Source organism: Sphaeramia orbicularis, chromosome 5, assembly GCF_902148855.1.
Source record: "Sphaeramia orbicularis chromosome 5, fSphaOr1.1, whole genome shotgun sequence".
Classification (NCBI taxonomy): domain Eukaryota; kingdom Metazoa; phylum Chordata; class Actinopteri; order Kurtiformes; family Apogonidae; genus Sphaeramia; species Sphaeramia orbicularis.
Window position 1 is genome coordinate 26,286,922 of NC_043961.1, and position 18,434 is coordinate 26,305,355.

General features: G+C 37.9%; 1 protein-coding gene across 1 annotated transcript; it reads left to right on the forward strand.

Annotated features, from left to right (window-relative positions):
• LOC115418995 (sortilin-like) lies at positions 1-18,327 on the forward strand. Its single transcript, XM_030133571.1, has 20 exons — positions 1-304; positions 7,048-7,110; positions 7,200-7,273; positions 7,374-7,476; positions 7,674-7,835; positions 8,046-8,119; positions 8,941-8,990; positions 9,072-9,199; positions 10,439-10,583; positions 10,758-10,913; positions 11,414-11,526; positions 11,621-11,723; positions 11,842-12,010; positions 12,150-12,334; positions 12,423-12,612; positions 14,688-14,804; positions 15,221-15,329; positions 15,997-16,109; positions 16,194-16,320; positions 16,402-18,327. Exons 1-20 carry the CDS (start codon positions 29-31, stop codon positions 16,414-16,416), a joined length of 2,472 nt encoding a protein of 823 aa, XP_029989431.1. The 5' UTR covers positions 1-28; the 3' UTR covers positions 16,417-18,327.
• Positions 18,328-18,434: the final 107 nt, after the last annotated feature.

Below are 18,434 nucleotides of genomic sequence, written 5' to 3' on the forward strand. Positions count from 1 at the left end.
TGTGGAGCCAACTGCTGGGTCTGGACAGATGAGTTCCTCTCTGACTCCAAAGTTGGGTAATCTGTGCGTAAACATGATCTCCGTTTCTTGCGTCTTGGCGCTTTGGGTGTTTTCTCCCTCGGTGCTGGGAGCTGCTTTCCACGGAAGGGAAAACTTGTCAGATTTGCAGAAGGAGCTTCGCAGTGATGAGGAGCGCCAGAGTTTGGAGAAGTCGGACCTGTGGAGACGCAGCGCCGGACTGAATGAACAGTCATGTACAAGTCTGCCTGGAGTGGAGTCAGCCCTGCACAACAACACCCATACTGTAAGTGTCTCATCCAGGGGTTTGGAACTCACTCAACAAAATATTCAACTCCAAAAATGTGCAGCGAAGTGTGTTTTTTTCTTTGCTCATACTTGTGTCTATGCTGGCACATGGGCCAGATCATAATGTCCTGACTGTAAACAACCTTCATACCCAAGAAAACAACATCTGACACCACCTTATCCAGTTCAACTAAATCCGTTTCTGATGTTAACCCTTTTATGCATACTGTTCACTACAGTGGACATCTATTCTACAGCTTTTCCCTTGTATATTCATGGGTTTTGTTGTTTCAGTTTCATATCAGCCAACACAGCGGACACTTATGCACCATCTCATACACTAAAATTCATACCATTACTGTAACTTTACTGTTCTTGATAAACCTGATCTGCAGTAACATGTTTTATTATAAATCAATTGCTGATTTTCTGTAATTCACAGTTTTCTTAAACAATTATTATTATTATTATCATTATTATTATTATTTTTCATATTATCTCCCTGAAGTGAGTAATAATTAGTATTAAAGTATGTTCAAATGCGAGAAAACATCAGATTAGCTGCATTAATTTTTTTTATTTCATAGTTTTCACACAGTATATCACTTTCTGTTATTGCATTTTAAAGACATGTTTCTTTGCTTCAAAAATTAAACACATGGTGTCCAGCTGAGCGGACATTTTTGTAACTCCATAAAAAATAGGTTCATTAAAAAAAATTCAGTCACAAAGGTTTTTTCTTGCCTAAAGAGGAATAAAAACACTCAGGAGAAAAAAAATAAAAAATCTTGACTAAGGTTCTCATAATTCATGCATCAAAGGGTTAATAAAAAGATGTACAGCTGAGAAGAAGAGTGATCTGAATCTGCTGATGCTCACCTTAGAACTGAGCTTTCCATGTGCAGTTTTCCATGTGTTACATATATGGAGAAAGATAAGATACTAATATGTAATAGTACAACTTTATTTACCTTTTTGTTTGAGAAAACTTTATAACCAAGTCCAACAAAAGCATATGATGATCTGTAGCCTCCCAGGAGGATCTTAAAGGTGCTATACCTGCATATTAATATATTTAGGTAAACAAAAAGGATATTTAACATCTCTTTATGTGGGTAGAATTTGGTTCCAGCTAATGGTATATCAGATTAGTCATGAGGCTTTGAGGGAAAATATTGTTAGTTTGACGTTTAGTTCCAGATTTATGCAATTATTCAGGTATTTATTACTTTGACTGTGATGATCTAATTGATAAATAAACCCAGATATTTTCAGCTATCTGCTTTTTCATGATCCAAACTATTGCTATTATGAAAACACTGTCTGTTACCCTCTTTTTTTTAGTCATAGTTTTGTCATTTGACGATAAAAGGTGATAATATGCCTCATATTCACTCTATAAGCCTCTAATAAGATCAACATCATGCTTGTTTAGTTTTCCTTCTCATCTAGTCTTGAATTCTTTTTAATCTTAACCATTTTTCTGTGATAGACCAAAACAACAAACATCTTCTTGCTATTTCAGTGCTGAACATGTTTTAATAGGAAGCACATCAAGAACAACCCTAATGTCTGGAGGAATGTTTAAGAATAACAACTGGACCCATAGCTACAGTGAACTGCTGGGCAGTCTTCTCATTATGTTTGCGTTTTTAAGTGTGTCTGACATGGACGATGTGGACGTTACATCATTTCAGTGGCTCAGACACCTGGACCAGCTTTTGAGTATGGAAATGATTCGGTGTGCTCTAAAAATGAAGACTCCTCCCAAGTCCTCTGGGCTTTTCTCTCCTTTACAAACATTCCCAGACTTTTTTTCCCCCTCAACTTGATCTGAGCTCCAGAATGCACATATTATGACTTTTCTATTATCAGAAGTAATTAAACAAATCTCACCAGTCCCTGTATTTCAGGCGTCGTGGGCTGTACAGAATGTGTTTTGTCAGCCAGTACTTGCTTTGCTTGTAATCCTTGCGTGAGGTTAATTTAGCTGACTCTGTCTGGTTTACAAACTAGCATGTTGTTTTTTTTCTCCCTGCTCCATCCCGTCCTCTATCCCCTCTGGCCAAAAAAACGTAGCGAAAAAACATGTTCTGTTTTCAGGGTGAAGCGTATCTGGGTAGCAGCCAGCTGTTAGACTACCAAGAAAAGCAGCACAGTTGATGTTCCACGTGGTGAGAGAGAGGAGGACAGGGGAGGCAGGGAAACAGAGTATGGAAAGTGTGAGTTTGTTGATACACAAGGAGATATCAGAGTGAAAATAAATAAAACACACACTGTTCATCTTACCTACAGAAGATGGAGAAATGATCAAGTCTGTTTGTGATTGATCTGATAAACTCCATCACTGTTAAAATACTTAGTTAATAAATGTATTTATCTAACATTTTTTTTTTTTTTTTTTTTATAAATTCTATTAGTTTATGCAACTTACTATTTTAAACAAATAAATCAACCTCAGGCATGGTAAGTTCTCATGTAAAAGTCTAAATTATTCTACTATCGTTTCTCCAATACTTAATTTGTTAAGAGGTTTGCATTAAATGTTTGAGGCTGTGTTAGTTTAAAAAGGTGATGATATCTCAAGTGACTTTTATGATCATTTCCATTCTCAAGTGGTCAAACCTGTCCCTGGTTTCAGATCTTAATAAATAATCACTTAACAAATACAAATAATACAAACAAAACACAATTTTACTTATTCCAGCTGTTGGTCAAATTTGATGATTTACTCACAATATTAATCCCACAGGGAATCATCACCTCAGCTCCAGAGTGTGTTAAACTTTAACAACTTTGATGCTGTTTTGGTGCACAACTCACCACCCTTCGTGTTGTTTTTAGCCACCACATGACAGCTGTTTTCAGGGAAAAGCACTAAAAAGTTCTGCTGAATACAACTGTCCCAGCACCAAGCAGTAGACGGATTTAGCCGCTACCTGCATAAAGTAGTGGGACATTAGCAAAGCAAAATATACACACACTGACAGTGACCAAAAACAGAGGTAAAAGTGACTGAATATTGACTTTTTCAGTGTAAATATTGGGAACATTTTCCAAGTCTAAATTATGTTAATAGCGTTTTGCTGACACTAAACAGGATAGCCTTGGCTAACTTGCTTTTTAGGCCATATTAGCTTGAAAAGTGAAGATATCTCTTTTGTGATCAAGTGACTTGTGATCATTTTCATCCCCAAGTGGTCTAACAATCAAAGTCACCAATTTCAGATCTTAATTAATTGTTGTAAACATTAACTTCCCATTATTTTAAGCCTCCACTAATCAGCTAGACAAGTTAAAAAAAAATCTGATCAATGTATTATAAACAAAAAATATACCAAAGCTTACATTAATGTCTATAAAACTAAGCCTGCACCATCCCATACTACACAGCCCTACACTGTTTCATGTAATAGATCAGAGCCTGAGCATTTGACCCGCTCCTCTGATGTTTTATATGTGTAAACACCACTGGAGCAGAGAGGTTAAAATCCAGAGCAGTGGGAATAAAGAGCTCATTGTGTTGGTGTTTGACCTGTTAGAGAGTACTTCACTGTGCTTCCACCCACCAACTGAGTCTGCATGGACATGTGTATGTCTGTGCATGTACAGCAGCATATGAGATACTTGCTTGTGTTGCATTGTTGAACGCTGAATGCACCTTGAATGCTGCAGAATCAGGAGCAGAGCAAGAGGTTAGAGGGGGCTTTTGAGAGCTCCTACAGAGAGTCAACACATTATAGCCTACAGCTACAGGTCATGTCTGGTTTGTGAGGGGCCAACCAGGTCAGACATTTATCTAATGGTTTTTTAAATACTTTTCTAACTTCTTTTTTTGAGCTGGTCATTTTCTACTCATTACTGTCTTCTGTTTTCCATCACATATATTCATATTTTATCTGATGGGATATCCATTTCTCTGGAACTGACCCACATTATCCTGCTTCTGCCTCCTCCAGTGACATAAAACAGCTGTTTTCACAGGTTTCTCCTGCTCTTTGCTTTCGTTGACCTGCTTTATGGTGCTGTTGCAGATTATTTGGGTTTCAGTCCCACTGAACTACTCTGTTATATCTGGTCAAATCTACATTTGTCCAGTCAGGGTTTCAGAAGAACAGATGTGGGAAACACTCCAATGGTTAAATTTAACACAGATGTGAAAGCAACTGGCAAAAGTATTTGCAAAGGACTGTCTTTTAAGACAAGACACAGCACGAAACCTGTTGACCTGCAGTAACCTTGGCAACACCTTCTCCTTACTTATGTTTAAGATCTGATGGTAAAATTCAATTGCATGACAAAATGTTCCTGGTGCACATTTTTTGTGGTTAGGTTTGTTTCATTTTCTTTTTGGTCTAGAATCTTTGATTGCATTCTGATTGGGATTTGATTTGTCAGGTGATTTTCTCTGGTGTAGTGCAAGTATTATGGTAGAGCCTGAGTGATATTAGTTTGTTGTAATTTATTAACTGGTGGTTGTTTTAAGCTTAAACATATAACAGACATGTTTAATAACTATCACAGGATTATGTACAAGGTATAGAACATAGTGAGGGGGATGGAGGAAGTGAAGATGTTGCAACATAATGACTTTCCCTGGTGGAAAAATAATATTATGTAATGATGGCTTTTAAAAAATTGCATCATACATGTTTTTGGCATTGCTATTTTTTCTTTATATGTCCATATAGCTTTTTTACAATTTACTTTTGCCTTGGACTGCCAATTCTAAGGAAATATAATAGAATTGTACAGATCCATATATGTCAGTCAGGCCTTAAGGCCACTTTCTTGTCACTGAACTGTAAACATCTCTGGTACTAATCTTAAATCAATAATTCATCCAACAGCAATACAATGAGTCATAAATCACGCACAGAATCTACCTTCTTTCAGTGATCTCTGAGGAAGACCTCTGCGTTTGGTTTGTTCTTTCCTTTTAGAGCATTCATCAATAACAAACTAATAAATAAGGAAGAGTGTTTATCCCACTGGCTTTTCACTGGCTTTCTACAAATGTTTAATACCAAGGTATAACTTGAAACTTATATCATCATATCATAAATAATAGATCGGCTCAGATAACCAGGTTAAGTCTAAGGATTGGCTTTGTGTAGTTAAGAAAGCCTGTGTTTCCAGAGTTTTAACACCTGCCTCACTGCTGTTTTTATTGCAGCACTGCAGTTTGTCACCTGTTTTAATGTTATTAAGCCATTGACTGAACCCATAAGCCACCACTGGCAAAACATGACAAGGTCATGCTTCATATTGTTTTAAAGTGAGCAGCATGTTCAACAGCTGATCACAACAGACGGGTGGAGACAATGTCACACAGTGAAGTGAACTCGAGATGAAAGAGGCAGATGAATGTAGTGAGGGTGTGATGAAGCAATTCACGTGGGGGAAAAACGGAAAGTTGTATTCACACTCTTGGACAGTCAGGGCAGGCCAGTTTCCACTGGACCTCTTTACAAGGAGTTTCCAGGAGGCAGAGGCTTAACAGAGCTGCATGCAGACTCTCTGGGGCTGGACTCACCTTGTAAACATCTCAGCCATGCCAGCAAATGAAAGAAGGGGAGAAACCTTCCTCATCCTGTAAAATAAAGTAGGCTGTGGCTGTTGCTCAAATGACCAAGCACGTGTGTGTTAGTTTTAATAAAAAGACTGGGATGTTGTTAATAGTGAATGGCTCTTGTTATGAAGTAATGGCACAAAGGTTTTAGGTCTAAACTTTTACTTGTTGACATATATTTTGCCGATGTTATGTAATTCTGTATAAAACATGAATTTTAAATGGGCTGTGGCTTGAAGATTTCTTCAATAAACACTGCAACTTATTGTTTTTATTTGGAGAGAAGACTCAGTCTGGATGTGTGTGAGTGTGTGCATCTGTGTTCATGCTGTGCTCAGTAATTGTTTTGTTCTCTGGCCATTTAGGCGGGAATGTAGGTCACACACGCAGAGTGCATCCAAATGGCCGAGTTACTTTGGACAGTAAAGACAATTCATTCTGTCCTCTCGACTGCTGTGTGTTCTGTGCAGTGTGACACACACTCACACTGGTCTTACATTTTGCAAATTTCAGACTAAAATCTGCACCTTTAGTTGTGTGGATTTATGCATTTTCTGCAGCTCAGTGGATGTTCCAACTCAGCATTAATTAAAAAAAAACAGAACACCTACAATACTGCAATGATATCACAACACCACAGTCAGAATAATGCAAAATAATATAATAATTCGTTGTTTTTTTTAGATAATTTGACTTATAATTACACACATTATTTTGAGTCATTTTTGTTATTATACGGTACTTACACATATATCCTGCACATAAACTGCCCCACTTTGACAGATCAATACAACATATACGACAAAAAAAGTCACACTGTTTTTCCTAATGCTCTGGTAACAAAAAATTAGATTAGTACCACTTTATCAGCATGGTGTCACAGTTTTGGTCTAGTATATATATGCTCAAAAGACTGCTGAGATGGCACTGGTGCATAGTCTGTATATCTTATAATATGCACAAATTCTGGACCTCCTTTTTATTCTATTTATCCTGTATGTTGTAGGCTTGTGTTATATAGACTTGTGTCTGCAATAAAGTTTATTATTATACAACATTATACCAAAGTAGCCAGTCAGCTTACATGTCATAAGTAAGAAATGTATTGTATTAACTAGAATAACTCGTAACATAATAACTCATTGATTTCTTCTGTTCTTCTTTTTTAGTTCACCTTCAAGGTGAGGACTATGGGTTCACTGTCATTGGCCTGGGTGGGAGATGGATCAGGGGTGAGTTTGTTTATATCCATGGAATGATGTGGATATATGACAACAGAGTGTGCAGAGATGGTCACTCAGATCTGGTCTCTGTCCTCTAGGTGCTGCTGGTTTTGACCACGTTTCAGGTCCCGTTGTTCATGATGCACTTTGGACAGTCAAACCTTTACCGGAGGTGAGAAATGTTGATCCTGATGACCTGAAATGGAGCAGTGAGTGACTAATGAAAACAGGAATCAACTAATCCATGTTTTGAAACCTTGTCTCTTTGTCAGTGACGACTATGGGAAGACATTCAAAGACGTGACTCATTTGATCAACCATACTTTTATCCATACCGAGTTTGGTATTGCAATCAGTCCTGACCACTCTGGCAAGGTTAGTATGTCAGAGAAAACAAACAGGCATGTGATAAATAAAATAAATCCCTTCTGTCTTGAAGTGACATTTTTATGTGGCTTTATGTAAATATAAAGGACCACAGTGTGTATTAATACTAACAGTCACTAAGGTTTAAATGTGGTGATGTAGTTTGTGAGAAACTTGCCCTTACTCCTCTCTCTTTCTGGTTTTAGGTGATTCTGACTGGTGATGTGTCAGAAATGGGGGGATTTAAACTATTTCGCTCTGAGGACTTTGGCCTGACCTTTGTTGCAACAGATCTGCCATTTGAGCCCCTCATTCAGATGCTGTACAACCCTGGAGACTGCAACGTACTCATGACACTCAGTATCACGGTACAAGCTCTAAACTCTACTATTACTCATGTACTTTATATAATAGTTTTGCATTTTAATGAACTGAGCTGTCTACTTCACATAACCTGAATTGGATGCTGGACTTTAATCTCTGTCTAACAGATTCAGAATGAGTACTGAATATTCAGAAGTCAGTGAAAACTTGATCCTTACAGAGCTTTTTCCTCCTTTTATCATTCTTCCCTCCAGTTGGACCTGTGGTTGTCTGAGGACTTTGGCGCCACCTGGAGGAAGTTATATGACAGTGTTTGTTTGGTCAGATGGTGAGAATTTCCCTCCACATCAAACATTAAATTAAAAAAAAAAAAAAATCTATAAATATACGCAAAGAATGTTGGCAGACAACTTAATGAAGCACCAAGACTAGTTTAATATATTGTAGCAGACAATGAATGTTTTGGAATCATTTATGTGTCAGTCATCTGTGTGTGATTTATTTGGGGGTGAAATCTCTGCCAAATAAGGACATGACTATTGACAGGGTGTGAAGCAGCTTAGTGCATGTTTGTTTCCACACTGCCTACACGTGCATCTTTGGTGCAACAGGAGTGTGCGTGTCCTTTGTGTTTTGTTGTTATTCCAGCTGTCTTTCTCACCACAGTTTGGATCACTTGGCTGACTCTGGTTTCATTGAGTTCACATGGGGTTGTGGTGTCAGCCTGTGGTTGTTAGCACTGCATTGTGGGAACATTGTGATAGCTCTGTGTGACCACAGCTGTCATTTAGGCCCCGGCCTAAATTGACTGCAGAGCAAAGGAGCTGAGGCTGCTGTCACAGTGAATCATGAGTCAGCAGCAGCATTCTTATTCAACCCACAGTCCTTGAACCAGCAGATTCTTAGCAGAGTGAAAACCTTCGTCCCCTTTGGCAGCTAACGGACCCAGAGGGCTCGGAGCGCTGATGTGTGCCATGCTCACACAACATTTAAAAGAAACCACAACCATAATCTGTGATTTCTACAAATTCCAAAAGTGGATTTACATTTAAATTGACAACTTTCAGATGTCTCAAAGCGTGAGCACAGTGAGATCTTTCCTTTCTCTGAACATCCTTCCCTTTTATCTTTTCTCTCTCTCACATACAGGGGTCCGAAGAACAGCATCTACTTTACAACAAACCACAATGGATCATGCAGTGAGTGAATACAATAATGTCACGTGTATTTATACACAAAGCACTAAAACACATGCAGTGAACCCACCTCTCTTCTGTCAGATGATAAAGGAATGTTGGAGCTGAGGAAGACAGCAGACTATGGTAGAAGTTTCCAGACCATCGCAACAAGAGTTTACTCTTTTGTACTGGGAGGGCGCTTTGTCTTTGCTTCCATCATGACTGGCACGGTAGGCGTGTATGTGTGTGCATGTGTGTATAAGCATTGTTTACCTGTTTGCATCTGAGAATTTTTGTTCCATACAGTTTTTGTTTTCATGCTCGGGTTAGAGGTCAATACCAGACGCATTCATAGTTTCGATAAGGACGATAGCCAGTAGTTGATCTGACATGCAGAACTGTAGTAAAATGAAACTTGTTAGATTTTATAATTTTTAAGCTGACTAAATGATCTAAATGGAGAAAGTAACACTGAGCAACATTTCTATTCATTCAGTGGGAGTTTTCACTGTTAACTTGAGGGAAGTATTGTATATTACTCTCATAATATATACTTTTTTTTCATTGTAGTTTTAAAAGGCTGTGACTGAAGACGTGTAACCAATCAAATGGTACCTATAAACTATCAAATACTGGAATCTGATCCTTATCCAGGCAAATCACTGGTCCTTTCAAACTTTTCATTTCTAGTACAAATAGTACACATTTACTCTCCATTACAGAGCTGGACAATAAGGTGAAAAAAATTATCGTTTTCTTTTTTTTTTAATGTTAGGAACAATTTACAATTTTAATAGATTTTTCTGGTATTTCTGTCTGCATGAACTGCAGACCAAACATGATTTGAAAATACTCCATCTTCACTGAAAGCATATACCATGGCATATGCACTAAGTTATGGTGTATGCTCTAGAGCACAGGTGTCAAACTCTGGTCCTTGAGGGCCGGTATCCTGCATGTTTTAGATGTTTCCCTCTTCCAGCACACCTTACGGTCGTTATCAGACTTCTGCAGAGTTGGATGATAGGCTTATCATTTGAATCAGGTGTGTTGGAAGAGGGAAACATCTAAAACATGCAGGATACCGGCCCTAGAGGATCTGAGTTTGACACCCCTGATTTAGGAAAACTTCAATTAATTGAATCAATTTGATATTTTTCCCAGCCCTGCTCTGTTTTCACACTAAATATATTAAATAAGTATTGCTTCCTTTTTCATATTCTAAAGATGCAAAGGAATTGAAGGACAGCTCGAGAAAATTATATAGATGAATGGAATTGTATCTGTAGAAAGTGTTTTTTTCTTTTTGTCATTTCATACTAATCCTCACTCTTGCTCAGCATACCTGCTCCTCTCAAATATGTTAATAAAACACACCTCAAATTTTAAAAATGCACACATGTACACATCATTTTTCTTCAGTCTTTACCCTATTCTATGGTGTAAAATAATGCATGTGCTTGTGTTAGGGTACAGAGCGTATGATCCATGTGTCTGTGGACGGAGGTGAGGTGTGGAACATGGCTCAGCTTCCTACAGTCAACCACGAGCAGTTCTACTCCATCCTTTCAGCCAATCAGGACATGATCTTCATGCACGTGGATGACCCTGGAGGTCAGAACCGGTGATGACACTGATAATGAAAACTGACTGTTTAGGAATAATGTTGAGAACAGAAAACATCCTTCTAGCAAGCAGTGTGTTTCTCCATGATAAAACAATGAAGCTGCTGGGAATCTTTCTTTAGAGCTCATTAAATGTGTCTCACCCTGTGTGTGTTTGTACCAGACTCAGGTGTTGGAACCGTCTATGTGTCAGATGACAGAGGAACTGTGTTCTCCAAGTCTCTGGAGCGCCATCTCTACACGACCACAGGAAGTGACACGGATTTCACTGTTGTTTCTTCACTCAGGGGTGTTTACCTGACCAGCGTTCTCACAGAGGGTGGGTTACCCCTGTTGAATGTGTGTGTGGGTCAGGTTCTCTATTGTGTTATGACAATTTTTTTTATATAAACACCATTAATTATATTTACTGTTATTTATTTGTTTTTGTTTTTTTATTTACAATACTTTTACTGTGTTCTTATTGTATTTTAATAGATTTTTGGCTTACTTACACATGAAATTCCTCTGGAAGTAATACAATTCTTATGTTATCTTACTTTACGTATTTACATAAATGTTTGAATGATTATTTTGACCTATAATCACCTTAAATTATGCGTACAAATGCAGAGCAAAGTAAATTTGCAAGTATATGTAATTTCTGTTTCCAAAGACCATTAAACCCTTATAGACTGATTGATTAACATCCTGGGTTTTACTTATTAGGAAATAAATTCAAAATGACTTGCTGTATTATAAAACCCAGTATGTTATTCTTTGTAGTTAAAACAAGACAATGATTATGGTCCTGGTAAAAGTATTTGTGTTGATTTGCAGATGGTGCAGTGGAGACAGTCATCACCTTTGACCAAGGAGCAAAGTGGCAGACACTGCGTCGACCACAGAGCAGCCAGTGTGACACTGATACGTCCACTAACAGGCCAAACAGAGTGAGACCCGTGTTTAGGATTTTTTGACCTATAAAACATGATTGTCACATTTGTGAATTGCCACTCTACCAACATCTGTTTTCTTTCTGTACAGTGCAGACTTCATATCCATGCTACATACAGCACGAGCATGAAGTTGAACGTCCCGATGCTGCCTCTGTCACAGCCCAATGCTGTTGGCCTCATTCTCGCACATGGTAGAAAACACACACACACACACACACACACACACACACATACAAAGCACTCTTGGCTCAACAGTGTTTCATTGCTTGGTGCAATCTCTTAAAACATCCCATCCTTTTCTTCCTCTAGGAAGTATTGGAGATGCAGAGTCTGCACTCTCCCCTGATATATATGTGTCTGATGATGGAGGCTACTCATGGTTTTTGGCCCTCAAGGGCCCCCATCACTATGCTATACTGGACTCTGGAGGCCTCTTAGTAGCTATGGAACACACCAACCTACCTGTCAATCAGATCAAGTGAGTAGAGGATAACAAGCTGCCATTATCTGTTTATGATGTGCTGTTTGATTGTAGTATTTGCTGTTATTTTATCTTCACTGAGTCATTTTTAACAAACACTGCACTTCCTTCCTTCCTTCCCTTACCACTTCAACAGGTTTTCCACAGATGAAGGACAGTGCTGGCATACATATAATTTTACGAACGACCCCTTTCACTTCAGTGGAATGGACAGTGAGCCCGGCTCTCGCTCTATGAATGTCAGCCTGTGGGGATACAGGAACGATTACAGTAAATGGGTCGTGATCACCATAGATTTCAGGAAACTCCTCAGCAGAGACTGTGAGTATGTTCTGGAGGATGACAGGTAGTTGATGTAAGCACAGGTGCACAGGTTGTGTTTCATATGTGTGCATATATGTCCATGCAGGCACGGAGGGGGACTTTGTGCAGTGGCTGTCTCACTCTGCAGACCCCAGTGGATCTAATGATGGCTGTGTCCTGGGCTATAGAGAGACTTTCTTACGTCTGAGGAAGGACTCTGTCTGCTGGAAGGGCAGGGACTATGTTGTCACCACACAGCCGTCCCCCTGTCCATGTACAGCAGATGATTATCACTGGTATGTCTTTGTCCTTAGCATGTGTTCTTTAATATTATTGTGTTAGACAAAGATTCATGTCAAGACAAGTTATAATTAGCAACTGTTTGTAATGTGCCAGTCTGACACATCCTGAAAACCAGACAGTTTATACTCATGTAACCATCACACACTGCCACAACTACCATTTTTGTACATCTGTTCTTACTGCAAGCTTTACAGGCTTTTTTCACTGGATATGATTTGTTGTGTCTTAAAATATGACTAAGGACAGCGATAGTGAGTTATTTACAAAAGTTGCATTTCCAGCATTGCTGAAATGATAAACACATAAAACACGAGAGGGTTGAAATTTTGGAATTGGCTGTAGTTTTTAGGGGTTGTGTCACACAGAGACAGCTGTTCTTTAACTAAACTGATGCTGATCCTTTCTTGTCTTCATGCAAACCCCTTCTATTTTAAATGACTAGCCCAGTTCACGTTACTATGAGCTGAGTGACTGTTGAAACTTTATATTCTGACCTGTCGGGTTATGGTTCTTAGATATGAGCTGTTCTGTAAAATAAAATACAAAAGATTCTCTGTGAGTTTTAATCAGGTATAGATACTGAGGTCTCTTTATTATGAGTTTAAAAACATTTCCCATTTGTCTTAGCTAAGAAGTAGAGTCCTGCAGCTGCACCTGGCTTTTTTTTTTTTTTTGCTTATTTATCTGCAATAAAAGGCAAGACATTTTTCCACAGAGCAGATAAAGTCCTTTATTCAACAATTTTCTGAGAACGGGTGTAGTATATGGCTGGAGACTCTGGATGACGTTACGGATAAGATATTTATTAGAATACACTTGTGAGACAGCAGTACAGTGATCAACCTCTCCACCTGTCTTCCATTGTCTAGTACTTAAATACTATTACACAGAGATTCACAAAGGAAGATCAGTTCTGGGTGAAATGCTACAGGGTACAGAATACTTACTGTGCCACTTTAAAATTCCATTATGAAAGATTTAGAAGGATCAAATTGCAAAAATGGAATGTAATATTCATAATTATGTTTCATTACCTTAGAGTAAGCTGTTTATATCTACACAGGGAGGAGGTTGCCTCCATAGTGCCATCAATTTCTACATCTCCTTTTTTCATTTCATAGTGGGTGACATTCAGCATTTAGATGCATTACCATCACCCGTTGAACTGAATCAGAGTTAAAACCTTCTCAACTAGAAAGTCCAGAACTGACAAGGCAAACACTGACTGACAGGGGGCTTTCTGCATTTTTTTGTGGCCACCGACAGCCAAGGGACAGTCGGTTGTACTCACCACTAGATAACTGCTAGTTACACTTTGAACATGAGTCATGCTAGTGAGGGCAAGGTCATAACAGGCCAGTCTGATAAATTTTTGCATGTTTAGTCAGTAAGCATTGGACAAAAACAGGATACACCAGAAGACAGAAGTAATGTCGACAGTGTTAATGTGACTGTTTGCATGAGCCACGGCTAACAACTTATTATAATATTAAACAGGTTTGATTCTGTCTGAAGGTTAAGATAAAAGACAAAAAGGACTGACTAAAGACAGCTCTGACTGAGTTTTATGACCACCTTAGACCAAATAATCTAAATGACAGGAACATCCATCAACTCCAGCAATACTCTAAAGATTTTTTCACAATGGACATTTTTCTGTGACAGTGAAATTGCCTGAAAAGTCTTCTGGTGTACACCCAGCTTTATTTAGCATTACTCAAACAGGAAATGCTAATGCTGCCCAGTGCAAAAAACATTCCTTCAAAAATTAAAAATGTATCTGAAAAAAAAAGTTTCCAATCAAGGCAGTTATTTAAAGTAAAAAAGCCAAAACTTAGAATACATTGGTTTTGTTTGTTTTTTAATCTAGTACAGTTGCTTAGGTTTTTTTTTTTATTTTAATATTAGACTTTAGATTATTTACCACTGTAAGATGAGTACTGCATTTACTTCGTGTTTTGACGTGCTGAATAAAGTATCCTTATACGTATCTGTGTACCTATAAGTATATGCCATTGCAATCATCAGAATGCCATGTTCACCTTATTCACAACTGTTGGACTTCCAGCGATTTTGGATATTACCGTCCAGAGAACAGCTCAGAGTGTGTGGAGCAGGAGGAGTTAAAGGGCCGACCTCTAGAGTTCTGCTTAAATGGGACCACTGAACAGCTGCAGACCAGTGGGTAAGGAAGCATCTTAACTATTCACTATTTATTCTTTATTCGGAGTGAAATCAAAAGCCAAGAAACTGACAGTAATGATGATTACACCTTCTGTGCATTGGTAGATTACATTTGATTCATAGGGACTGCTGCAGATGTTTAGGGAAAGAGGTGCTTTAGAGTAAATAGAGCAACACATGACCTGGAGCAAATACACAATACCAAACATCAACCTGTTTAACTTGAGACAATGGATATCCATAAAATAAGCATCAAAGAACTGAAGAAAATCTGAGAATTCCAGAGACCATCTTATAGCCTGATTAGTAGTTTTATAGTACTTTTCTGCTTCTCCATTTCAATCCTTGCCTTCATACTGTGTTATTTTTATTAAATGTGCTGTGCCGTTCATGCCTTTTTGTCTTTATCCCTTTAAGCTACCGGAAGATTCCAGGAGACCAGTGTGAGGGTGGCTTCCAGCCAGAGAGGACTGAGACTGATTTGAGGAGGATGTGCATTAGCAACGCCCTACATCCAAATTCTCTGGTCAGATGTTTCATTTCATCCTGTCCAAATTTTCATGTTTTCAAATAAAGATTTATCAGGGAGGGATGGCCTGTGTAATATGAGCGAAAGTGTGAGACAGTGAGCCTGTTTAGATGACCATAAAAATCTGATAACTGTAAGTAATCAGGTAATCCAATCTGATGCATTTACATGAACTTCAGAAATGTGATCATCCCAAAAACCCTGGTTTTAACGTTTCAGTCCATTATCGGATTCCTTTCTGGGGTATGTACGTATGTAGACTAAAACTTCTGTCATTGTCTTCCGCTCACTTCCATTTTCTATGTTTTTTTTTTTTTTTTTTTTTTACAGATACACAGATGTAACAGAACCAGATTAGCCACTATATATACATGAAGACATTGGCGTATTGGGGAGAAATCTATATGTGTTAATTTGCATAACTGCCATTATCTGATAAAAACATATCTGATTATGCTGTTTTACATGATCACTTGAGTAATGTGATAACTCCAGAAATTGGATAAGTATCAGAGTTTTAGTGTGAATGTAAACAGGCTCAGTTACAATCTCAACCTTAGTCATGTAAGAGGATTTTAAAGGGTCATCCTCATGAGATACACGTGTCAGAACTCCACATTTTCACCTTCTATTTCTTGCTTTTCTTCCTCTGTTATTCCAACAGACTGAGACCAGTTCATCAAGCACTGCTGTCATAGTGATGGTTGTCATAGCGATGCTCCTGATGAGCGCTGTCGCAGGCGTTTGGCTGGTTAAGAAATACGTCTGCGGAGGACGGTCAGTTAAACTTTTCCCACATACCAATAAACAGCAAATAGATGTCTCTGCTTTTCTCTAATATGTAATAATTTATCTGGTCAGGTTCCTGGTGCACAGATACTCAGTCATGAGGGAACATGTTGAAGCTAATAAAATAGAAGGAGTCGATGATGTTGACCCCAACTACATGGAGACAGGAAAAGCACAGTACAATGAAGATTCAGATCAGGTATCCACTGGTGTGTAAAATGATTTATTTTTGGGTTACATTTTCTAATTTAGTTACTAATGTGGGTTTGTCTTTTCACAGGATCTCTTAGAATAAAGGGATTTATCTGCATGGCTCTTCAAGACTAAACTAAATGCAGTCTATCACGATGCCTGGGCACTCCTGTCGCTCCCACATGCTGATTAACATCTGCTTCTCACTTCTCGCTATCCCCCCGGTGGCTGGTGGACGCTACATCAGCGGGCGACATCTCACATTGCTTCCTTGTGTCAGTTGAAGCTTCCACCAAAAGGCAAAACGGTGGTTTAGGGAGGGGACGAACCCAGTGCAGAACGGAGAAAAGCCCCTGGAGAGCTTTTGTTGTTTCTGTCACAGTGTTCTGTAAAGACCACTGAGTCTGAATGTGTGCTCTGTATGTTTCTTAAATGCTGACCTGAGGAAAGATGGTGTTTTTATATAGTGACGCACTGCAGATGCACTATGCAGAGGCTATGACTCAGATATATAGGCTGAAGTACTCCAGAGTTAGGGAAAGCACAGAAATTAATCCTTAATATTTTACCTTAAAGTTTATGTCTGCTGTCAGTGAAGTAGTTTTTGTACATTTGTAAACCTGAAACTTGCAAGATATATTTTTTGTTTGTATGGTGGGCCATTTTAACATTTATTTATCAGTTTCGCTAAATTGCACGACACATTTGAAAGACTACTCAATATCCTTCAGCTGTTGTTATCAATCACTTTTATTTTTAGCAATATTATTGCAGGTAAATTGTCCACATTTGAAAAGAGTGATGACGTACACCCACATTCAGTATACGATAAAATATTTTTTACAAAGTAGACTATATAAAAAATTAACAAAGTTTATTTGACTATTTAAGTGATTTTAGTATTATGTAGTTGAATTGTTTTTTATTTAGAAAAGTAAACAATTATAAAAACGTAAGAGCAAGAAGTCTAACAAAATTAATCCCCAAAGACCTAGAAATATTTTTGTGGTGACTTCCAGATGAATTGTTCCCATTTCCCCTTTCAAGTGATTTATTACTATTATTTTATCCTCTGCATTTTTAAGTGAAAAGAAAATATTTTCCTCAATTTAATTTACTGATCATGTTTATAAGAGTAGAGTAAATTCAAAGGTTATTATATCAGATCAGAGAAAACTGAAGCAAAATACTTTTTAAAAAATCATTAACTGAACATGAAAAGTGTCTTAAGCCACTGTCATTTCTGAAACTCCGTAGGTTTTATTGATGAATCAATCCTACAGAACATGACAGTATTTCCATGTTTCTGAATGTCCAAATGAGTCATATCTGATACCATTGAAAAGCTGAATAACTGGATTTTACCTGAATTATTAAATGTATTGATAGGATTAGGGGTTCAAAAGTTATTAAACATGTTATATTAGTAGATGCTATTGGTTGCACAGCTGTTTAGGTATTTGAGGGTTAATGAAATACCTATAGTGTCGTGTTGTATAACATAAAAGTAGCAGAAATTCAAGAGAATAAATTTATTACATTTACAAATGTACAAATCCTTTTGATGGTTCTTAATAAAATGAAAAACTTAGCAACCAGACAAACAGTAAATGTTAAAAGGCCTGCCATTTTTTTGTGAAGATGTAAAATGAAAACTATTTTTCTATACAGTGCAGCTTCATATAGTAACAGACAATTCCTCCTGCTCCCCTGTTTGTGTGGTGAAAATGAAAGACTTGAATTATTGCCAAAGCACTTTGATTGTTTTCTAATTTTAGATGTGAGGTAGTAGATATGAGACCTAAACTCAGCCCGTTGTTATATGAGTGTAAAGGTAATGTTAACCGACAGTCTTTACTTGAACTTTCTGATAGTTGAACAGGGATCTGCTGATATACTGCAGTGATGTTTTCACATATCAGCCCGTACCAGTACGTAATGAATACGTAATTACAAACATGAAATAATTAAGTGTTTTCTCCTAAACCGTGCAGATTGTTTTCCTTTTACTACAGAAAAACTGTTGAAGTGTTCATCCACAATCAGATACCTAAATATTAGCAGTACAAGTTACACATTAGTGGTATTGTTTTCAGGCAGTACTAATAGTGTTTGGATATA